The sequence below is a fragment of the Cygnus atratus genome, chromosome 1 (assembly GCF_013377495.2).
Source record: "Cygnus atratus isolate AKBS03 ecotype Queensland, Australia chromosome 1, CAtr_DNAZoo_HiC_assembly, whole genome shotgun sequence".
NCBI classification, from domain to species: Eukaryota; Metazoa; Chordata; class Aves; order Anseriformes; family Anatidae; genus Cygnus; species Cygnus atratus.
Window position 1 is genome coordinate 187,971,010 of NC_066362.1, and position 25,127 is coordinate 187,996,136.

Genomic DNA, 25,127 nt, shown 5'->3' on the forward strand with positions numbered 1-25,127 from the left:
TGCAACAACTAAAAACATTGGTGTGTTATCACCGCTGTTTTCATCAAAAAGCCAAGACGGATATGGTATAAAAATAGTAAAAGGCAAGTGTCAGTCTTAAATGTGTCTTCATTCAATAAGGCTCTGCATCACTTGTACCAGGAGAGGGAGCTATTACCACAGCTTATTTATATCGAAGTGTGTAAGCAAAGATGCTTTAAGTAACTCGTGAGTTTACACGGGAAAAAATGTCATGCAATCTGTATTTAAAATAGTATATGTCTTGTTTTTGTAGCTGGGAAAAGAAAAAACCTTTGAAATTCTCAACGTGCTGGAGTTTTCCAGGTAAGTTTCTATATTTCCAGTGTAAGACTAAAAGAGCTTCTTACAAAATAGTGCCTGGTGGCAGCTGTTGGAATGTGAGCATGGAGATCTCCCCTGCCACTCAAGCTTTGTTTACTGTGAAGTTGCTGCGCTGGAAATGTCACTGTGTGCCTCATTTCCTCATTTGTCACTTGTCTACTTCAAGAGCATGACTTGAGATTGCGTGTTTCCAGTGCTTTTGCAAATTGCATGTGTTTCATTTCAGCAGATGGAGTCTCCTACTGAAAGGCTTTTTGGCATCCCTTTGTAGGAAGCACCCCAGCTATGAAAAGCTAAGCCTTGCAAGCATGCTCAATTCGTCAGGCTGCTGCTTGGGTAGTGAGAAGCTGTGTGCGCTGCATCGGGCCTCTGCATCAACGGAGATCATAAAGATTGCTTGTCATTCCTTTTTACCTTTTCATTCTGAATGTAGCTGCTTAGGCTACCTGTGGAAATATCTAACAAGTGCTGGAAGAGTCCTTCAGGGTTTCTGACAAGCTGACTGCTCTCCACAGACAGGAGCATCTGTAACCTGTGTGCAGCACTTTTAGGAAATGCTGTCTTAGTTCTTCCCAACTTATCCAACTGACCAGTTCTACCAGCTTACCCAAATGACCAGCAAGGGAGTTCCTGTAATTCCATTCCAAAAGCACATGGAAGTTCCCCAGGGTCACTAGTTTACCGTGGAAATTCTGGACCTAGTTAATTGTTGTTCTTCCAGACTTGCTTGAGGAAGTCTGTCAGGAAAGGCTGTTTTATCTGATCAGACACGCTAAGAGCTTACTTTTGTATAAATGGCTTTTGAGTCTAGAAAGGGGGTTAGGTCGGCCAGAGCAACTTCTGAGAATGAGGATTGCTGTACACTCTGATCTGTCTGTACATATTTGCAAGAAGGGAAAGAGAGTGTCTCTGCTCCTAGCTTCTATCTGTTTGTTAGTCCTGCTTTGGATAAGGAAAAGAATTATGTAAAATCATAAAAGTTTTGTGTTTGAAAAGACCATTAAAGATAGACAGTGCAACCCCCCTGCCATGGGCACAGACACCTTCCACTAGATCAGGTTGATCAAAGCCCTGCCCAACCTGACTTTGAATGCTTTCAGGGATGCATCCAAGTATGCTTACAGATAACCCTGAAGAAGCTGGTATTCAAAAGTTTTCTTGAAGAGAGTTGATTAGCTTGCCTCTGCCTCTTACAAGCTGCTGTTTTGTTTCCAGTATTCCTTTTAAAGGAGAAGTGGATAAGCGAAATGCCAACATTTATTTAAAAAAAAATAAATAAATATCTCCCTTCCGCTATTAAACACCTGTGTGGGGCATGGTACCGTTTACCTTTATTTTTGAGATAAAGGTATACCAAGACTGCCTTGATGCACGGCCCTTGAAGGGTAGGGAGTTCAAGAGCTGGTCTGTACTGATACGTTTCTATATTTCTGCATGTTATGCATTCTTTTCAGCCAGAAAGTTAAATAACTGCTCCTGTGTCTCAGTGGGTAGTTATTTCAATATCTGTCATGCTTATAAATAATAGAAATTCAGTCTTAATGTTTCAGTTTCTAGCCAGATTCCCCAAAACTGTTGTCTTTTAGGTAGAAGAAAAAATCTTAGAGTGAATGAGACTCTTCTTCTTTCAAAGGGATTGTTATGCCATGTTTTTTTTTTTCCAAGTTCTTGCTCATGTTTGGCTGCAGGGCTAGGCATTCTGGTCAAGTGCTTGCCCATGGGAACCACAGGGCTCAAGCTGGAAATGTGCAATTTAATGTTTTTCCTTGCTGTCTAGGAAAGTGAGGTCTTAAGTTACTGCTGTTCCATCTCACCTGATCCTCAATGCATTATGAGCATCTGAGAAAATTGACTGGCTGGACCAGGGCTTAATCCTCATCAATATAACTAATGAAAACAAATATTTTTCTTTCAATAGTAACAGGAAGAGAATGTCAGTGATTGTTCGAACTCCAGCAGGACAACTCCGTCTCTACTGCAAAGGGGCTGTAAGTAATTATGGTACTTCAATGGAGAGCTAATACTACCAGTTATTGTTTCAACAGCTGTGGCTGATGCTGGCACTTCATGTCTCATACATAATACCAGTTGGCTTTTTGTTTAGGGCCAAGTGATTTAGGAGGGCTGTAATTCCTCCTTTGACTTCTTTTGCAGACAGGAAGGTTGTTAGGCTATTTACTACCCAAGTGAAATCCCGAAACTAGTGGGAGCAGTACCCTTTACTTTAGCAAAGGCAGGATTTCACCCAGCTGTGCAGTAGCAGTTCAGGAACTAGACTAAATGCTGTTGTGTGAATCTAATACTAGCATTCGTTCTCAAGTGGTTGGCTCTTGATCTGGCTCTCTCACATCTCTGCACCTGCTGTTATTTGTCATCATGGCTTGCACCATGTTGTGCTTCTGTCTTCACTGACAAGAGCAATAATTTAACAGAATACAAAGGCTGTAAAACCAGCATTGGCTGCTGCCAGAGAGTGGTTCTGATTTCAGTGGAAGATGGGGAGGGAAGATGGCTTTTTGCAACATGGAAAACTATTTCTGAGTTCTGGTAGAGATCTGGTTTACTTGAATTGGTCCTGAAACATAGGTTTGGGTGCACTGCTCTGCTGCTTCAGTTTAACTCCCCTGATTTGGCAAAGATGGTCCCAGCTTCATGCTAGTGTGGTGGAAATGAATTAAGCCTACTTTTGCTCTGCAGTAATTCAAAGTTGTGTGCATAGTAGCTCCTCAGTAATCTGCACCTGTTTGTCTTCAGTCACTGCTATTACTATGCCTGTGTTAACAGTTTCTTGTAGTGTGGCTGTGGAAGGGATGGAAAACAGAATTGTAGTCAAAAACTTCTTGCTGTCTTCGGTTTGAGCAGGATCAAATGTTTAATACTCTAACTGCTACAACTCTTTTGCCTTAATCTGGTGTTTTGTTCCATATGTTCTGCTGCATCTACCGCTCATCTAAACTTTAAGTGAAATGCCTGTTCTACACGAACCCTGCCACATTCTGATGGAAACATCCTGTCGTGACGCTTTTATCATAAATTACTTGTTTCGTATGCTTGTCTCTATTCAGTGATAGATGTAGGCCTGTATGCTTAGTTAGCTGAAGAGTACATATTTAAGCACATTTAGGGTTTGCGTATTGTACATATATGTAGCAACTTCTGGTAGTCACAGAATAAAATCTAGAGACTCTAGATATATAAGTATATAAGTATATAGATATATAAGTGATGCTGCTGCATTTTGATTGCAGCTGTCATTCATGTCATTAAGCATTTAATTGTCACTTGATTTAGTGGTAGAGAGTTGTGGGAGAAAGGCTATTTCCAAGGCAATGTTGAGGTAGAACCTGTTCATTTTTTCCATCTTCTATTTTAACATAATTTTTCATATTTAATAACTTTATTCAAAATATGTTTAAAATATATAACATATTTTCTAATTTGTATATTTAATTTTTTATACTTTTTAACATCACTGGGAATCTTTTCTAGAAACAATTGCGAGAAGCCCTTCTGTGCTGGTCTGCAGTGATTACTGAATAAGATCAGACTCTCATATTGTCTGAAAAATCAATGTAGCTGCATAATTCAGAAAGCAGTGTTCTGTACTGTTTGATGGGGAGGGAGGGGGCGACCACTTTACGGACAAGGGGTGTGGAGGCCAGAGTATACTTCCGTCCCCATTATTTACTGTGGGTGCAGTATCTTTGCCACTGGCACAGGCCAGATAATTATTCAAACCAGTGTCTCTAAAACCCAAATGCATTACTTGTAAATTTAGTCTTGGGTTTTAATATAAGCGAGTCCACTTAGGTAACTTCGCTTGAACTGGTAAATGCACAAGTGGAAACTGCATACGTAGACTTACTCTGTTGTAATGAATTTGGTTTTAATAGGACAATGTCATTTTTGAGAGGCTTTCAAAAGATTCCCAGTATATGGAGCAAACACTGTGCCATCTTGAATACTTCGCCACAGAAGGTAAGAGACACAGTATGTCATAAGAATTTATCAAAATTTCTGCATTATCTAAGCTTTGTAGTGCCAAATAAGATTGTTACAAAGATAAATTCAGAAGTTGTGTGTAGCAGCAGAATAGCAACTCTAGGATAACTAGACCTAAGGAAGCTTGTGCCCTGCTTCTGTGCAATTTCAGTACAGAAATGGAATTTGGAAGGAGAAGATGGGGCTCCACGCATCTGTGATAAAAGGGACGTGAGTCCTATTTCCCAGTTTCATTGGCGTAACTGGTATTTTTACCGGTGTAAAAAGTCAGATGACAAAATCTTTGGCTTTTTGAAGCAGATTGATAATGTGAACATGCTGAGAAGCCTGGAAGACCTGGATGTCAAAGATTAAGGCGTTAGAGACCATGTCAGATTATGACTCATATACCACCTCTGTTCACAGGGAAGTACTTGGCTTTGTTCCCTTTTCTGCAGTAGCATAGAATATTGGCATTATTGTGAAAACATGAACCAATGATTTTATCCCTAAATCTGAAACCATTGTTTATTTAAAAAAAAAAAAAACACATTTTTTTTTTTCAGACTACCACATTCCCAGTAATTAAACCGTTGTATCTTATGGCATGTACTGCTTTCTGCTTAACTCATGCCAGGAAAAACAAGAAATCATTACTTCTGTATGTTAATTTCTGTTGGTGGTCTAATAAAATGTTTTTCATACATCACAGGCCCTGTTCGCTACTCCTTTGTGCAAGTGTAACTCCCATTAGTAATGGGAGTTATGTGCACATACTGAAGGAGAAAATAGTCTTTCTAAAAACAAGCAAAATGAGCAGTGTGTTTGGCTGAGTAATATCTCTAATCATATGTAGCCAGTTCTTTATTTAATTTGCTTTTTAAACAAAACAAAAAAGTAAACCAAGCTTGTTTTATATGTAAACAAAAAAGATAAAAGATTATACATTTTTGCTCCAGTAATTCTTAGATTGCAATACTGAAAATTAAGGAGAAGTTTGTGTCCATTAAGCTATCTTGATTTGCACCAACACTAATAACCTAGATGAGCCAGGCTCTTTAAAAACGTACAGGGAGGTTGTCTGGAATCCAGATATCAAAAGTGAGCATTAAAAACTCCTGTGGACTCCAGTGAGAGGGTTAGAATTTAGAGTTTGAGCCATTTTGCTGATACTCAGCCATTGCACACACTAAAATTATACTGTATTCCATTTTGTAGGTCTGAGGACTTTGTGCATTGCTTATGCAGATCTGTCAGAAAATTCTTACAGAGAGTGGTTGAACATCTACAATGAAACCAGTACGCTTTTGAAAGACAGAGCTCAGAAGTTGGAAGAATGCTATGAGATCATTGAGAAGGTAAAACACATTTCTGAGAGTCAGATTCAGGTTCCCATACGTGTCTTTTTTCCATTGAATGTGTCCTTATACAGATTAACAAACTGTTCTTTTCAGTGTTTCGAGAATGAAGTTGCATTCTTCATTAGCAACCTGTGTACGGTTGGTCTAACTTCATAGCAGAACCTATATAATCAGTGCGCTGCACCAAGCTCACATACGAAGCAAAACTTCTTCCTTTTTGTAGGGCAGTCACAGTTCAAGTTTTTTGAAAGCTGTTCTAGACATTAAACATTTCCATGTGTTCACTGAGGCCTGTAGTTGCATAGACTGAAACAGTATTACAGGACATATGCAACAGGAGCTGGATTTCATGGGGCAGCAGAAACACTCCAGCAACTCACTAAGCAACAGCTGAAGACTGGGTCTTGCTTTTCAAACTGATGTCTATTGTGTCATCTTCTGTAGGCTGGCCAGTAGCACTGTTCTTATCTAAGCCTTGATTTTGGAGATTTGTATAGCTTTTTGGCTTTCTGCTTCCCGCTGCACTGTGTTTTCATACTCTTACATTTTCACTTAAGTGAAGAATGATCGTGGATGATCAACTGGTCAGCATGGGTTGATTCTCTAGCTTGAAGATGTTTTCTCAGTCCTTAAACGGTTTTTGGCCATTTACCTTCTGCCTCCTTTCATAATTTAATATCTTGAAAAATGGGCATCCATGAGTAGGTTGTAGATTTGCAGTATGGGACTTAGTAGTAGCATATTGGAAGGAAAAAAAAATTGACTGTGTTCCTTTCTTGTTAATGCTTGCTGCTCAAGGAGTGAGCAGGGAATTGCACTGGAAACTTAGATTTTTCTCAGAGTTGATGCTTACTGTATTAATTATCTGGTCTGTAGGCATTTTTCTTCTAGATAACTGTCATGTGGATGTAATTAAAAATACATTGTTTTAACATGTTGACCTAAATAAGAGTGGGAGTGGTACTTTCAGTCTGAATGCTGGGGTCGCTGGATCATAGTACAGGTGCATGGGTGGAGAGAAACTTCAATTGGTTTCTTTGGGCACCTGTGAAATGGCTCAGAGGGCTTCAATGGATGCAAGAGTAATCTTGCTCAGGCAGCTTGGCCTTGCCAAGTGTTGTGCTGTCATGTAATCACTTAACAAGTGAGTTTGGGAACATAAGACAAGCCGCAGTTGCACACTTGGACTGCATTTGTTACCTACAAATGTTGCTTGTATTAAGAGAGCTAATGTTTTACCGGGAGGCTGAAGAAAATTGATTACAGGAGTTCATTCCACTATCTTTACTTGCTGAATGTCTCATAACAAAAATTAAGTTTTGTCAAGACCTGTAATTAACGTCAGCCTACACACCTGTATGAATAACAACTTCCCCCTCAGTTCTTTATGCATGCATACAAGCTGGAGCTGCACTGATGTTCTCTTCATCTGTTTTTGTTTGTTTTAAAAAATTCCAGACCTTACGAAGAAGAGAAGCTGTTATTATTTCTGTTCAGTCCCTGAAATGGGGAATATAACTAAATTTATATCAATTTCTTGTAAATTGGTCATGTTTACATGTCTAAGCAATCATTAAAAATGCTTTTAAAGTTAAAATTGGCAGAATAGATTGTGCCTTTTGACAAGGTTTATTTCTTAGTTTTTTTTGTCTGCCTGACTTATTTTCCTGTAACATGGCCAAATCTCTTCAAGCAGTTGCTTTACAATTGCGTATGAATATGGCTAATGGTATTGTATTAAATTGTTGTATGAGGCATTCTTTTCTGGCAGGCATCTGTATGTAGACTACAGATACTTGGATTGATTAATGTTCATACCATTTCTGTTACATAGATGTAGTGATTATATCCACAAATAGTTGAAATAATTTTTGCTTTGAGCAATTGTGTCCAGTTTGTGTGCACGTCTTATAGGAGGGAAGTTAGTTTAAACTCCGTGATGCCAGGTGACTTTTGTTTTGTGAGATTAAGCAATACATTAACTGTGACGACTCGTCATGTTCCTACGGTGATTAGAGAAAGCTCTAGTGTATATACATGCGTCCATAGGATAGCTTTGGAGTCGCGTAACTTGAATTAATTGTTCTTGAAATGCTGCCATCTTTCTGATCATAAACACTGGGTTCCATTCTATACTTCTTGAAATGTGAATTGTATGCAGAGGAAGTAGAATAGGCACACAAAAAATTTACTGTAGTGTGTATCGCTTGTCAAAATGTTGTATTAGCAATGAGGCACAACATGTTGTTTTTAATTCCCTTTTTGAGAGTGTTCCAAACAGAGATTTATCCTAAGAAACCAATCCCTCAAATTCTTTCTTTCAGGATTTACTGCTTCTTGGAGCTACAGCTATTGAAGACCGCCTGCAAGCAGGTGTTCCAGAAACAATAGCCACACTAATGAAGGCTGAAATTAAGATATGGATTCTGACAGGGGACAAACAGGAAACAGCCATCAACATAGGTACCCATCTTTCTGATTATGTCAAATTTGTCTGAGATATTGCAGGTTTCATAGTAGATCTGCTGTGTGAGGTTCTTAAACAAAAACAGGTCTGCTTTTATAGAATAGTTCGTTGGTAGTGGACGAGCATGTGGTAGCCTTTGCTTTGGAGAGTTTGGGGTTTTTGAATGAAATACTTGGTCTGAATGGCAGGCTATATTCAGCTTCTTTAAAGGCAAAAGGGGCATTGACTTAGCTGTGGTTAAGTGCAGTTCTTACGTGAAGAAAGAAGGTAATCTTGTATGCTTGATGAAAAATGGAGGGCTTAGCCAGACTGTAATGTTTTAATTTTACTGTGCATTGTATCTTGATTTCATTTTTCATCATTCTTGTGGGCTGTTTTTTCTTGGCTTTAAAGGAGTTAAAGCCATCCAGAGGGACCTTGATAGGCTTGAGAGGTGGGCCTGTGCAAACCTCATGAAGTTCAACAAGGCCAAGTGCAAGGTTCTACATCTGGGCCAAGGCAATCCCAAGCACAAATAAAGGCTGGGTAGAGAATGGATTGAGAGCAGCCCTGAGAAGGACCTAGGGGTGTTTGTAGATGAGAAACTCAACATGAGCTGGCAATGTGCGCTTGCAGCCCAGAAAGCCAACCATACCCTGGGCTGCATCAAAAGCAGCGTGGCCAGCGGGGCGAGGGAGGGGATTCTCCCCCTCTGCTCTGCTCTTGTGAGACCTCACCTGGAGCCCTGCGTTCAGCTCTGGGGCCCCCAGCACAAGGACAGGGACCACTGGGGTTGTTTAGTTTGGAGGAGGCTCAGGGGAGATCTTAATCCTCTCTACAGCTCCCTGAAAGAAACTTGTGGGGAGCTGGGGGTTGGCCTCTTCTCACAGATAACTAGTGATAGGACTAGAGGGAATGGCCTCAAGTTGGGCCAGGGGAGGTTCAGGTTGGAAATGAGGAGACATTTCTTCTCAGAAAGAGCAGTCAGGCATTGGGACGGGTTGCCCAGGGAGGTGGTGGCGTCACCGTCCCTGGGGGTGTTCATGGAAAGGTTGGACGTGGTGCTTAGGGACATGGTTTAGTGGGTGACATTGGTGGTAGGGGGCTGGTTGGACCAGATGATCTTGGAGGGTTTTTCCAACCTTAATGATTCTGTGATTCTATGTCACATCCTGAGTTGATTTCCATGAGGAATTTTGGGATGGTGGAAACAAATCTGGAGGACTTTCCTCTGTGGTGGTAATTGATTATGCTGTCTGGGTCCTTTTGTGGTCATCTCCACTTTATGACTGGTCGGTCTTATGAAGGGCCACTCCTGGCAGCCAGCCAGTACTTCAGAGGTTAAAGCTGTCCTTGAGATCTTCAGGATCAGCAGGACCCATTAGCCTGACAAAGGTAGGCTGAAATAACTTGTAGGCTGCTGACTGACACAATCAGCTTCATGCCAAGGTAGTTCCTAGTTCTACATTGCCGAGTAGATGTCAAGGTTTTCTGTGATATTGCACCTTACCTGTTGTTGGAGGCGATTTTGAGATGGCTGTCTGCTGGTGTCCTTGTAAACGTACTTGCTTTTTGCACCTTCTGAGTAACAATTAGAGGAGATTTACCAGCCATTGCCAAGATATTGAAAGCACTTGTGCTGACAGTACTTGTACATATGAAAGGCCGTAAAATCTTCTTTTCCAGCAGTCATAAGTTCGGAGTCTCCCACAATGCCCCTACATAGCTCTGTTTCTCTTGCCTTGACTCTCTCTTCCCCTTGTAGTGCATTTGTATAGTGCACCTGAAAATAATGACGACTCAAACCCACGTCTACAGCTGCTTTGTTTTCCTCATCTTGGAAATCTTTCCTCTCCTGGAATAATTCTGTGATTTTTCATTGGGGGAATTGAAGCAATGCCGATATACTTGTCTGTATCCCAACGCAAAGTTTGAGCAGGGCGTACGTGCCCTCAGTAGGCACGGAGGATAAGCGTTTTTGCCTCACAGGTACTCTGTATGCCTGCAGTGTGAGCGTGCCTGTGGGCTACGATCTTGAACTCTGGTTCAAGCAATCTTTCTCCCAGGGTACTTGAAGGGAAACAAGTCCCAGAAGTACCTGATTCATCTGCTTCATGGACTTGTAGGCAGACTTCAAAATTTAAGACCCAGACATCAATTGACAAGCATGGATTGGCATTTTATATCTGGCTGCGAGCCAGCAGTTGATCAAGTCAAAAGCATTGGCAAAGGTATGCCCTGATCTTGTAGAGCCTGTTTTTGTTTTGTTAGTACTGCCAAAAATAACTATCATAAAACTTTGTATATAAAATATCACAACAAACTTCCCTTGTAACTTGCTGGTTGCCAGCTACTTTGTTTTATACCAGTGCTAGTTTTTAACATCTTTATAGTCCTACAACTGCACATAGTGCATAGATGTTTATAAAATGTTAGGCTTGACTTAGACCCTCCTATTCTAAGCTTGATCTTGCTCCTATTTAATGTGATGACAAGACGAACTGAACTCAGCTGCAGCGTTGCTTCTTCTGACTCTATGATTTCCACGTCACACAGCAGAGCAACTTAGCGTTTTCCTTTTTTTTCTTCAGCTCCAGTGGTCAAATGGCATCTTGCTCGATGTGAAAAACTTAAAATGAAACTGAGCAGCAGTTTAGAAACTACAGCTTGCTGTTGCAGCTGCTTTTCCAATCACATGCTTCTAGAAAATCCTTTGAATTAGTTAAACTGAATTTGTAACAGCCTGCAGCAAGAATCTGTTGCCATTCCCTAGGGAAAGAATAACCCTGACATGGAGAGAGGTGATTAAATTTGTAATATCCTCTTTTTCTCCCTAGTAAAATTAAGGAAGTAGTTCTTCAGCCTGGGACTAACTTTTAGAAATGGCAAACCTTGAACTGACTTCTTTTCCCACGTCAGTGTTTGTCAGTACCTGTTGAGGCTTCCTTACTCAATTGTGCGCTACCACCTGAAAGACATTTTCACTGGCAGAATCATGGGCTGTTTGCAAAACTTTTGTGTTGTAGGTTGCATTTCATTAGAATATATTTCATTACTTTCCCAACAGATTCAATGTCACTCTGTATCTTACTTTAAAGCAGAAAGTAAACCACAGCTCATTAACGCAGTTAAGATGAAAATGTTTCTATAAGGTTGCATCTGATACTCATATTCCACGCAGCTGTAAAAATGAAACAAACAAAACATCTGCAGGTAACCAAACTTGCTATCTGAAGGTGATTGACTATGTGATACGAGCATGCTGTCCACAAAAGAAGATGAGGGATTTTCTTTCTTGACAGAAGTCATTGATGCAGGCATGTCAACCCTGGATTATCCCTATAGAAGTAGCCCAGTTACAAAAAATACTGTCGCCTGCAGAAAAGATTTGCATTACAGTTGATAGGCCTGTGTGGTCTTCGTAAATAACCCAAAATCCCACAGAAAATTAGTTCATACCTCAGTTGTTCTCTTGCCCTTGGGAGATAGGGAGAGAGGCTTAATCTTTTTACACTGTCTGTGGTCCTGCTTTTTGAACCTGTCAGCCTTGCAGTGGTTCACCATTAGAACATTACTCTTAGACTTTGGTAGTCTACAGACTCCATTTAAGAAAAGTAAATGGACAAAAAAAACCTTCCTGAGACCTCACTTTATGACAATCATTTCTTGAAGTTGCTTTGATGCATTTTGATGCAAAAGCATGATAGAGATACTGAGAGATCATAGTTTGTATTTTGTTTTTTTTTTTTTAACATAACTTAGATAAGCAATGAGGCTTACACTTACTGCTTCAATAGCTGAATACTCTGCTGCTTTATGAAACCGTGTGATTATGCCACTTCTGAAGAGAACTTGCGTGTGCTTTTAGGAGAATGCAGTAGGGTCAGTCTGCATCTTATGACTTGCTTCTTCTCATGAATAGAGTTGGCAGTAAACTGATTATTCTGTAAGTGCCATGTATATTTTTCCTGGATGTTGCTTTCTCTCTCATGTCAGTGACAAAACATGATAGAGGAACTGCCAGTTCAGAGTTATTAAGCAGTACTGCAGTCATTGGCTCTTACTGTTACAAAACATCAGAGCATTTTTTGTCTTCAGTATTTTTGAATATGTTTCTTGGTGTCCTGGTGAATGTATGGGACAGCCTTCTAAGCGCTGCTCTAGACTGCGGTAACTTGCTGTTTGTTCATGCCCCAGTCCTTCATTGAGAACCATCTAATACAATTTCCTGATGCCTAGAGGAGCTGGAAGGGGCTCTCTGTATGTCACTTGATCTGTGTTGTTTGATGAAGCTCAGGACCTTCCACAGAAAGCTCTTGGATAAAAATGTTTGTAAAGCACAGATGGGGCTAGGAGGACTAGATAGCACCAGCTGATGTGCAGTGCTTGTGCTTCTAGATGTACGGCATAGCTGCAACTGGGCCTTTCCTGTGAGGTGCTGAAGGTGATCCTGCCTTCATGTAGATAAATGAAGTTTAGGTATAGAAATGATTACTTCTGCTGTAGGGATAAAGCCTGTATTTACTGCATCTAATTAATACTGTGTTGGTTAAAGTGTCTTAAGCACTGTATTTGGAATTGCAGATAAAATGCAGTCTCTGATGCTAATAAACTTGTCAAGTTGGAATGTGGCCTGTACGCAAATGCCTGTTTGGTGGGCATAACAGCTCAAAATAGAAATCCTAATCCTAACTGTAGATCTTCCTTTTCAGGTTGAGCTAAACTTTAATACTTCTTGTAAAAACAAAACAAAAATACATATTTTTTTCTTTTGCAGGGTACTCATGCAGACTCATTTCACAGAGCATGTCTCTCATCCTGGTCAATGAGGATTCTCTAGATGTAAGTAACTAAGCAAATTCTGGTGTAGTTCTTGACAGAAAGAAGTATTGCTCAGAAAAGGGAAATTTGTCGAGCTTTCTAGTTTTAATTCTTTCACTGGGCTTCAGGGGTAGGAAGATAAACAACTCACTTTAGGAAGCCACTAATCATAACGCACTAAGCATGCTAAAAGGGGTGACTTGTACAAAACTTGCTGCTGTGGTCTCTGATCACCACCTGTAAAAATCAAACTGAAGCCTCAGCAAAAGGAACTAACTAGATGGAAACTGGTGAGACCTGCAGTATGCTTTCAGGAATATAGTTAGGCTCTGTTATATGAGTAGGAGTAAGATCTTGGAAGAAGAGTCGAACAGACTAGAAGACTAATTTCAATATAAGAAGCTATCTTCAGCGTGGCGTGGAACAGCTATGACAAAACTGATGTCTGTATTATGAGCTTAGCTAAGTACGTAACAAGTGCCTGCAAGTCATAGCCATGTTCCTCAGGTATGCACAAAAAGTGTTTTTTTTTCTGTTTTTTTTTTTTTTTAAATCATACGCTTCATCTTCTGGGGAGATTCATGTACATTTTTCCAGCTTGCTTGTTTCAGTATCGATGTCAGAACTTGATATCAGTTGAATATCTGCTTGCTATTAGAGGTATTTGTAGAGACAGGAGAAAAGATGTATAGTAAATGGCATCTGATACTTTCATTTAGAGTTGGCACTTATTCCTGCTTGACAGAATGGGTGGTGCAAAGCTTGTACCTCTGAGTACCAAAGGAGTTATTGGATATCTGGAAGTCTGGTGGATACTATTGTGGGAAAAAAAATCAGCTGGAAAGCTGCAGTTTTCCAGTTGCATCTCTGTGATTTAGTTAACAGTTGTCTTGACAGTATTTTCAGCTCAAGCTTACGTTCATGCCAAGGCGCTAGCATCCTAGCTCATCAGGTCTTAGGAGTTCCCAGTGAATCCAAGGGGACAAAGTCCCTCTCCGGAGGAGAAAAGGCTGGATTACTAGTTTCCATGCAGCATAATACACCCTGATGGGACCTCTTGCATTGCTTAGTTTGAGCAATGAAAACTGTTATTTCTGCAACAGAAGTTAGCTATCTTCTTTGTTTCTGCATAGTAAGGGTTGTTTAAATAATTCTAGTTGGACAAGTGGACAAGGAAACTTATTTTTTTACACTACCTCTTCGAATGTGCCAAGATTGCAGTACGTACATTCGGTTTCAATCAAATGTTTTGCTGAAGACTCCCATCTGCTCAGACGATCTTCTCTCAGTTTTCCACTTCTGTATGGCCCCTCTCTAAGGGAGCTGTTTCCTTCCCGTGGGATCAAAATACTGAGCTCCTGATGAGCTTTCTGCCATACTTGGCTGACTGGACCTTTTAACCCAAAAAATGATGCAGATCCTCAATGGAAAGTGAGCCGTTGGTGGTATCTGTTCCCCGAGGCAGCCAGATGAATGGACTACAATCATAGGAATGTGAAAACTTGGATCCTTGCTCCCAAATGTATTGGGAGCTCAACATAGAAGAAAGAAAATGGTTGTACTTGTTTTGTTGAGTTTCTTTTGCTTTCTAAAACTGACTTAGAGCAATGTTGACATTTTTTGACCCTGTAAATAAAACTTGTGTTTAGTCTGAATTCAGACTAGTCCTGCTAAATGGGCAGAAGCAAACAATGTGACTCCTGTGGTGCCTGTTCAGAAATAGTAAAAGACTTGGATAAAGATTCTCTATGCATAAAGAAAGGTGTGCAACCTGAAGATAAATCATGTACCTCTGTGGAGGAATACATTTTCAAATATTACTGTAGGATTTTTAGACTCCAAAAAGGCTTCTATGTTTTATTTCTAAAACTGGGTATGTTTTTCATTGCTTTCAGAAAGTAAGGTTCTACCTAATTTTATTTATGCAGTTGACATCCTTGACGTATCCTGTTAGATTATTGTGCTTTTTAGACAAGTTTTTCATTCTTGTCTAGAAACATGGGAAAATGGAAGCCTATGACAACTGTTCGATTCAGTAGATCCAATGTGATGTTATAAGTGCAGCTTTAGCAAGAATTCATTGTAAGATCATAGGTCCTCAGCTTGATCTGCTTGTAGTTGATGAGCTGGGTATGTGGGTTAGGGAGAAGGCATGCTGACTCCCCTTCTGAGTCCCTTTCAGAGGATCAGCTGAGCTGCCCGCTTGCCACCTTCAGTTGACAACCTCCACCTCAATATATTCACTAAATGCCAAACTACCTGTAACAAGAACGTGAAATCTGTCCTTCCTGTTGTTTTCTTAGCACAGATCTACAGAAGCAAAAACGGAAATTTATTTGGAAAAGGAAGAGCTGGAGAGCAAGGGTACAGAAAATCCTGAAAGATAGGAACTATTGTACTACAAAAAAGTATAGAGGGGATCTCCTATTTTCAAGTACTTGAAGACTTATTCTAATTGCTTTCTGTACTTGGTAGCATATGTACTTTAAGCTTTTTATGTATTCATGTTTTTCAAAAAGTTGAGCTAAGAGATATGAAGGAAAGTTAACATAGTGGGGAAACTGAACTGGGAGGAAATGTCATTGACCAAAACATCTCTTCTCACTTTCCTACATGCCAGCTTGGCAGGCACCGTAGAATGCCAGAACTTGGAGTAATACACAAGACCACTACGGAAAGCAACTCATGAAATAAGTTAGAGGCTAAATGCTCTTTTCTGCCATCAAAGGGAGAGTGAAAGTGACAGATCTACCAAGCCACTTTGCTGATGTGAGAATCTATTGCCCAGCTTCACCTTGTGAGTCTTTTGTGATAAGAGGACAGCAAACTATCCCTGCAGATTAGGGGCTAGGGACTAGAATCAAGCGAGGAGTAGTAGGGCAAGCAATTGCTTTCATAAATGCTAAGCTTTCTCATAAATGCAATGGTCTTGTTTGGAAGTGGGAAGAAACAATACAAGGGTTCAATCTGTGCATAGCACTGTATCTTCCACAACTTAGAATCTTAGCTGATATCTTCTTATTTCCCTTTCATGAGCCAAAAATAAGATCTAAGACTTAAAACAGTTCTAAAAAGATGGGCTTTTTTTTTTCCATGTTCTACATGTGTGTTGTCTGGCTACTCTGAAGTATCATCACCTAAAGTTTATAATTATAAAAAGTTGTGAAAATTATCCATTCTGGTCCTTGTAACTTTAGATAAGTTGTAGTTGGAGATGACAGACCTAATCTCAGCTAAGTGTGTCTTTGGCAGAGGTTCTAAAGAAGTGGTTGTAATGGCTGTTGGAGTGATTTTAGTTTGAAAAGTGATAGTTGTTCAACAACATTTCCTGTGTAAAGTTGAGCTTTTATTTCAGATGTACCATGCATCAGTATCCTTGGATCATTTCAGCATTAAGTACACATTTTATACTTGAAATACCTGTAAAACGTAACCACTGTTGATGTATTGCTGAAGAATGCAGAGTCCTTTATGAGCTATTAATAAGTAGATAGGTTTTGGCAAAAGTGGCAAGTAAAACAGTATCTATTCCTACTTGGTTCAAGTTCATAGAGTCACAAAACAGCTTGGGCTGGAAGGGACCTTAAAGACCACACAGTTCCACCCCCCTGCCATGGGCAGGGACACCTCCCACCAGACCAGGTTGCCCAAAGCCCCATCCAGCCTGGCCTTGAACACCTCCAGGGATGGGGCATCCACAGCTTCTGTGGGCAGCCTGTGCCAGGGCCTCACCACCCTCACAGTCGAGAATTTCCTCCTAACCTCTAATCTAAATCTCCCTTCTTTTAGTTTAAAACAATTCCCCTTTGTCCTATTGCTATCTGCCCATGTAAAAAGTTGCTCTCCATCTTTTTTATAAGCCTCCCTGCAAACACTGAAAGGAACTTTTAGCTTAGTTCCAGCTAGGCACTTGTACATTTGAAAAAAAAAAAATGCTTTGTGGAAAACAGGTATTGCATGTTGTAATCTTCTGTTGCCCTCTCATCTGATATATATTCTGAAAATTTAATGTGTGGAAGTCTTTGCTTATGGTATTCAGCCATAAACTGAAGACAAGAGTATTAGAAGTTTTTTAATAAACATCAAAACTAATGGAAGTGCTCAGGACATAAACATAACCAGAAGAACTGAACAATGACATGTCAGATGAGCAAGAACTCATTGATGTTTGCTGCTGGTCTTTTAAGTGAAGAAAATTGGTGATTATGTGGTACATCAGGAACACATCAAATATTGAAAGTGACTTCTTTAGCCCGGATAATCTGTTGTCTTTTTTTTTTTTTTTTCCAAATCAGGAGTGCAAACTTGTGGAGCTTCTGAATTGGTGCATCAAAAAATATTTTCTATTACATCAGTCTTGATTTTAAATCCAAGTGTTTCTATTTTTTTTTCATGGTCAAGCACTTCTATTGCTATTTTTAATATAGAACTGAGCTTTGCAAAAGCAAACCATATGTTAAAACAAACAAACATATTTTGTTAATAATTACCACTGGTTCTTTTAATTCTAAGGTAGTTTGCTTCAGTTGGTTATTGCTATTTTTTCAAGGTTGGATAGCCATAGTAAATATTTAGTTTGCATGTTGTAACTGTAACAGATTATTACTTGGCCTAAAATGTATCAATTGAAGTTGCTCATACCAAGTTCTGTAGCATTATATTTAATATATTCCACCTTTAAAATCCATTAATGCTAAAAACGAATTTTTACAGCATCCAAGCTGGGCTTAGAGCCTTTAAATATTGATGCCCTTTCCCCTTGTGTGACTTTTTTTTCCCCTCTTCTGCTCCTTGGCATGCAGCAGCAGGTGAGATGTGATCGAACAACTGTCTTGGCTTGTTTTTGAGAGCTATTTTTTTTTTCTAAATCATGTAGTTGAGGGAAAAATCAATCATTCCTGTTCTCTTTAGAGTACTACTGGGAATAGAAAAGACTAATCCCCTAGCTTGATTCAACTGAATTCTAGAAACTTAGCATAATGATCTGCAAATGTTTATCCCTTGCAGACTTAACTGCACGCGTACATATGCTCACTTGATTTTTCCTTCCTTTTCCTAATGAAGCTTCTTCAAGTGAAAATATTTTGGGCACTGGATTTACTTGGAGTGTAATTCTTGGATTCAGTTCCTGTTTAATTAAATTGGAAACGCCATAAAGTCATCTTGCACAGCTCTTAACCTGGACAGAAGTTTTTTGTTGGCGTGTTGTTGACGTTGAATTGTGAGAGCAGTGGGAGGGGAAGCTGAAGAAGGGAAATCAGATGATCCAAAGAGGCTCTGGAAAGCCTGAGATAAGATCCTGGGTATTGCAGCTGATAAATCTTAGCCGTGGTAGGTGTTTTGTTTTTTTTTCCTTTCAATGTGGTAGAAAGAAGAGCTTTCTGTGTCAATTGGCTTTCTCAGCTGTAAATAACAGTAGCAAAAGGGCAAAACTAGATGGACCCAATTCTGAACCTGTATGTAGTATTTTCCCATACAGTAATAGTGTTAACAGAAAGGGATCTCCACTGCAGCGTGTCCTGCAGAATTCATGTGCCTGGACTCTGAGTCTACATCCCATGTTACCATATAGACGTACATTTAACAGCCAATCAATAACAGCCAAACAGTGCTCTAGTGCAAGAATGTGCTCAGTGCCAGTGGCTACAGATGGCAATCAGTCTAAAGAAATGTTTCCTCATCTGTATCTTTTCCATGCTTCATTGTTTGGATGAGCTATTAAACATGAGTAGGGAAAAATCTTAGTGCTACCATGGTATTGTGTAGCATTCTTTAAAAACAAAATCAAAAAAAAAAAAAAAAAAAAAACCACCAACAAAGTAACTTGACAGTATAATTTGGTGTGCCCTGTTAGTGTCTTGGTGTTTGTAGGGAAGCTTTCTGTGCAGTTTTCTTGTATTCTAGTAGTGAAGACGACAACTTGAAGAGTTTGGCTATTTTGTTAGTATCTTATTTTTGTTATTCCATAGGGTAGTATTGCTATGATGGTTTTACAGCCTCTAAGGAAACTCTCTTACACATGAGAACATCAACAAATTTACCTGGTAACTTGCATGGCCTTTGTTCTCATGGGCATGTTTCCTTCCCAGGTTTATGAACGGAGTTTAAAAAAAACCTTAAGAAAATCTTTAAGGCACCATTATTCACTGCATTTAAATACTGATAGATCGGTAGGTTATTATTTGGTATTTGTGTCTATAAACTGCCCTAGATCTCTTAAGAATTAGAACTCTGATCTGATCATTGAATTTACCCAAATGTTAGACATAAGCAGATCTCGCTCAGTTGCTGCCTACATTTTTTTTCCTAATAACCGTTGGGAAAACTAGGACTGCTTAAAGGAGGAAAACCTGAACAGTAGGCCATTAAAAATACTAATCAGCGTGTCCATTTTCAAGCAAAGAACATGGATCCAATACTGGATTCAGTCCTGTGGTTCATCAGGACAGAAAGATTTGTGTAGTGTTACGGTTTCCTGACAGAAGGTTTTAGCTTCACTATACAAATTTCTTTAGCACAAGGTAATTGAGTTGCTTTATATGAATCCATAGTTCAAATTCTTGAGCAAAGCTACAGGAGACGGTATCTGTCAAGCTCTGAGAAAATGTGAGGGTGTTGCTTTTTTTTGGGATCCTGATGCTTCTGCTGTTGGAAGAAAGCACGTGTACATCTTGTTGGTGATATCCGACTCTAATTGCTCCCAAGGAATGGGGTAAAGTCATTGTCAGATTTTCAGACTAAAATCAAAGTTAACCTCTACTGGGAACTCCAGAGCATTGGTATCAGCTGTTCTTCAGTCCTACTAAAAAGTATGGTAGTAAGGTGCACAGATAATTGCTGCTGAACAAGTCCTGTACTGCTAATGCCTTGTAGGCACTTGGAAGATTACATTCTGTCTGTTGCTTAAGAGAGGAAATGGGGATCTTTTTCTTCTCTGCTATCGTCTGCCCAAATGCTTTCAGATTAAGTTAGTATTCCAGAAAACTGATCAATGTAGGCAAGATCACTTTTAGCCAACCATCAGCTCTCCTTCAGGTGGGCGTCTAGGATGCTCCCCTGGAGTTTGGGGGCCAGTAAGTTCTTCAATTGCCAGTCAGCTTGGAATTGTAATCGTCTGTTCCGTGTAGTACTGGGAATTAGTAAAGAAAGCTAATTAAGAAAGCTAGGGAAAGAATGCAGTATTTCTGTGTTCTCCAAAGTGTCCACTCACCAGGTAAATCTTCAAAAATACAAAGTAGAACAGATTGTTCTGCTTTGTTTTTGAGGAATAAATACAGTCTGTGATAACTATAGTTATTTGATCTGTATAGCAAGTTAGTGGTGTGGATATGAAGATGTACAGCTCCTCGTGTGAAAAGCTGCTTTGATTTGAGTCTACTGCATTAGCTACAAATGAAAAAATGTAGGTGTCACCTGGACCCGTAGGTCTAAGTACACACAGCACTGTGTAACTTAAGTGTTAGATTCCTGTTTTTTCAGGAAGTAATACTAATAAGTTTGAGCTGTGAGAGGTGAATGAGTTGGCCTGTTAATTTTATCGTGCTTTCCTGTTTCAGCATTCATGAATGACTGTTTTCCCTTATCTGTGGTGCTTTTTTTCCTGTTAGTGTTTTCTGACACTGTGATAGTTGGTTTGGATGAAATGGGGGCACTTGTACCACAAGGAATGCAAGGACCTTTAGGAATCCAAAGGCCAGGTTTCTAAATAACTCTTCCATAGTTGTAAATGTGGGAGGATAGGGTGGTTGCTTTTTATTTTTTTATTTTGGATTTTTTTGTTAGTTTGAAATAAACTTTTCTAAGTTACTTTTCCCATCATCTCTTCAGTTCTAGCAGTGATCACATTTGACAAGACCTAGAAAAGATCTTTAGGCTGTGGGTATTTTAGCAGCTGGGGACTCATCCTTCTAATGTCTTGTCCATGCTATAGGACAGAGCAGATCATATTACGTAGAAGAAAGGAAGAGTGTTGCCTGAATTCCATGTAAAATTTGCTTTCTCTTTAGCAGGAGTTCTCGTATGGCTGAGGAGAATGACAGAAAATGCTTTTCATCTTAAAACTGTTAATGACGTTCACAGATGATCCTTGAGTGTTACCCAGCTCTATTTTCTGTTGTGTAGGTAACAAAATTATGGCTTCAGTGGGGCAGTGAAGGAAACATCTATTTGCTTTGAAGATAGGATTATTTGCACCATACTAACATAGTTCTTACTAATGAGCGCAAGAGATCATCGAAACGTAAGGATGCATAATGAAATAAAAACAGGATTTTGTTAAAAGAGAGACTATCTGCAAAATGCCATTTTTGCTTACAGTGAAGCATGGTGATGTTTTAGAGGAACAAGACTAAGAGCTTGCCTGATCTGAAGGTAGAAGAGTTATGGATCCTGATCCTCCCGATTGATATAGTTAATATTGCACATCTGTAGAAACAATTCAGGATTGTCTTTTGTATTGAAGGGTAGGAACTGAACACTTCTTTCTTCCACCAGGATACTTACGTTCATATCTGTTCCTCTGCTTTCCTTGAAGGGGATGAATGCCTTGTTCATGCACGTTTATGGTGTGTGGTGTTTGTGGGTGCTGATGTTTTGGTTTGTGTTTCATTTGTTTTTCTTTACATAAGCAATTTTCCTTTCTTAGCTTTAGGCCAGCTTAAAGCAGTAGGATTGGTTCACCTGCACTGTTAATTTACTGAAGGTAGTGGAGAACTGCTGCTTCAGGCTAAGAATTAGGGTATGGCTTGATTGCATTTTCAGAAAGCAAAGTTTAAGTTATGTAGGTGTCTGTGATCTGATTTTTGTGGTTCACATAGTACTGATTTACTACTTATATTAAACCCTTTTCCGAAGGTTAGTTTCACTTTTTTAGGAATTAGGGCATCATTCTTGTAGCTGAAGCTTGGCTATTTCTTTATGCCTGCTCATCCATCATATAAAGGAATAAGTTGCCTTGACATTAGAAATAAGGAAAAAGACGTTATACATTTGGCTCATGCTAGAAAAATGTCTCATTACATTTTGTTAGGCTGATTGGTCTGTGTCAGAAACTAGAATTAAGCAATTCTCCATCTGTAGGAGGTTAATTCCTGCCTGCGTAAGTGTTTCTTCTGCCTTTTAAACTTCTGCGTCAACTGATCAGAAAAATCATTTAGAAACGTCTAGGTTTTCACCTGCCTTTGCCATAATGACATATACTTGATGCTTCACAGAGGTAGTGATGTTAGAGGGTCAGTTTTACTCAGTTTCATATATAGACAGTGATTTGCTAGAGAAGCTAAACTGCTTCAAGTTAGCTAGTAAGATGGTTTTGAGACAAAACTGTTTGGATATCTTGCTTCAGAATTCCTTGGGTAGTTTTATGTTTTCGTTCTATGTGACTTCAGTCATGTTCATTATTTATCTTAACATGGAGCGATGCCATCATAGCAGGTTATCTGAAAATCACCGCCTTTTCTACAGACCGAAACCTCAGTTTTATTGTAAACAGTTTAGCTCTATAACACAATCTTTTGGAAAGAAAGGGCCTCAACCACTGCTGTAGGAGCGAAGGAGTAGTTGCCACTAACTTGAGAATTGCTTCAGCAGTTGGCATGTTATAGAATCTGGAAATGTCAAAGTGGCAGACCTTTTTCAAGTAATTCTGAAGTTCTGAAAGGTCAGAACTTTGTTGTTGTTGTTGTGTGTATATGTATTTTATCTTATTTTTTTTAAAGCCTGGGGAATAGGAGTATTGTTCAGAGCTGGGGTGATTCAGATGTCCTTTGAAGCTTCGATCATGCTATGTTGCAGCAGTATGCATGCTGGTCACGCACTCTCAGATGCTCTGGTCTTTGAAGCTAGCTGGACAGGGTGGACACCAGGGCTTTGGTAGGGGAGTGAAGGCTGAGACAAGTTGCCTGACAAGCTTAGAGTTGGTGTCATCTCTTTCATTCTTGCAGGCTTGGGTCTTGTGCTGTTATTGCCAAGTCCTTTTCTCTTCCATTTGGAAATAGGATAATTTAGGAAGAGGATCAAAATCCATAGAAAATTAATCACTTTTACTATGTGTTCCCTCCTACCTCACCATAATAAATGTAGATAGTGAATTTCTGAGTTTAGTGTTTAAATGGTCTGTGAGCGTGGTTCTTGGTAGGATGCCTATATTTCATGGCAGGCATCACTTAAGCAAAATGTGGTCATAAAATGAATTCTTCAGCTTTGTCACTGAAGCTCACTCCACAAGCTGTGGCAAAGCCTCGTGTTAGGTGTGCGTCTTGTGCTGTGGGATGTACTTATCCTGTGGGTGCTTCAGATGGTTTCCCTCTTACATATCCTGAATTTTCTTGTTAGTGTTTTCCTAAATGCAACACTACAGACATCTTGTGACAGATTATTCGTGTGGCAGAACTAGCTATGGAGAACATAATTTATTTTATGCATTGGTAGGTTTCCAACCCTTTCATTTTTCTGCTCTCTCCATAAATCTCAAATTTGTGCATATACAGGAACTGTCATAAAGTTTAGACTTCGCAGTTTACTTTTGGTTTGGCTGACTGAGCACTATGGTCTTGAAAAAGCAGAGCGCTTCCTTATGTCAAAGCAGCTCTCCTGCATCCTTGTTATTAGTTCAAACAAACAATGTAAGATGCTCCGTTTATTTGACCCAGTTAGTCTTATGCAGTTAGATAGTAAGGAGCTGGGTTAAATGTTAGTATTTTTAAACCAGTTGAAAATAGTGAAGCCAAAAGAAGTATAGTATGTCCTGACAGTTTCTGTGGAAGAACAGATTGCCTGAATATTCTCTATCGAGGAATACACTACTAGCCTGTCATGAACAAGCTGTGTCACTGAGAGAAATCTATTTTTAATTTGAGCAGGCTCTCCTGAAAGAAAACAAGGAATTCCTCCAATTTGTTTATTTATAAATGCAACATATTGCAGAGATTTTTTTAATTATCAGCAGACAAAAACAATTAACAGCTTGCAGAGTTGCTTCAAGGGAATTCTGGGCACATATAACATGGTCCATGAACTAGAGGACAAATGAGCTCTCTGCAAGTTAGGACTGCTGTTAGCTGTGGCTGCACTGGTACTTAAGGAACGGTTGGGTGCCTGGTGTGATGTTGAGCCACTGAGAAGTCTGAAGGAAAAATGCGAAGCTGACTTTCAAGTCTCTTGGCTTGACTGTGGTACATAATGCTGGAATTACGATGACCCACAAGAAACTCGTTCTGTGATGAGTCTTAGATCAGCTTGTTCCTGCCTCCTTGGTGAGAACCAAGCTACCAGTGGTAAGCTCAGTTCTGATAACCCGTACTCACCAAGGGCAGCAACTTGCCCCTTAAGGACCTGCACCACGTCCTCCTGCCTCTTACTGCAGGGTAATGATGTTGAAATAACTGATGAGGTATTCTTCAGACAGCCTGACATTATTTAAAATAAATGAAACACTTCTTTGCCCAAATCCTGCTCTCACTTCTCGGGACAGTGCTAATACTAAATACTTGTGCAACTGTTGTTGAGGTGATAAAATGTGCGTGCTGCAAGCACGCCACAACCTCGTAAAGTTCCCATTTTTGGTCACTGCAAATGTTGTTCATTGATGGTTTCTGCTGGCTGAGATGGAGAACATAAGATGCTTCCAGCATGTGCAGTTATGACACTCTACACATTCCCGCTTCACTGGGGGTAAACGTGATGCAGCTCCCTCACCATCTAAAGCTTGTTTAGGGAAGCACCTTTGTCAAAGTTACCCTGAAACCTTCTGTTTTGCCTGCCTTATAAAGCCTAGTTTGTTTTCTTCCCATCTTCTGGTTATGCTTCTGATGTAAGGTGAGGTCCCAGATCCAAATGTGATTTTGTATTTCGCGTTTCGCAGTTCCTTATCTAACAAACAGGGTAAACAGTGACACTTTGGTGGAAGGCTCTCGGGAAAATACTTGAGCTGACAGAGGATAGCAATTCAGGTAACATAGACCTGCCAAAAAGCAGAGGTGTGGAAGCATGATGATTATCTAGTCCATTCTTCTGCAAATGTTTGTTCAATGCATGTGCCTTTGGATCTTTCGGTGCCCCTTTACAGTAAGGTAAAGAGAACTGTTCAATACGTGGTCGCTTTACCTTTTCTTGCCTGCTACCTGAAACACTAAAATAAGGAAGTCCTTCATCCCAGAAGGAAACCTGGATGTTAGCCC

At 39.7% G+C, this 25,127-nt stretch overlaps 1 protein-coding gene across 1 annotated transcript in view; it reads left to right on the forward strand.

Moving 5' to 3' along the window:
• ATP8A2 (ATPase phospholipid transporting 8A2) overlaps positions 1–25,127 on the forward strand; it is a 290,456-nt gene that overhangs the window by 41,641 nt on the left and 223,688 nt on the right. Inside the window, exons 18-23 of the mRNA XM_035542481.2 lie at positions 275–324; positions 2,261–2,330; positions 4,236–4,320; positions 5,542–5,681; positions 8,009–8,147; positions 12,908–12,972. Coding sequence (XP_035398374.1) covers positions 275–324; positions 2,261–2,330; positions 4,236–4,320; positions 5,542–5,681; positions 8,009–8,147; positions 12,908–12,972 — 549 coding nt within the window. The remainder of the gene's footprint in view (positions 1–274; positions 325–2,260; positions 2,331–4,235; positions 4,321–5,541; positions 5,682–8,008; positions 8,148–12,907; positions 12,973–25,127) is intronic.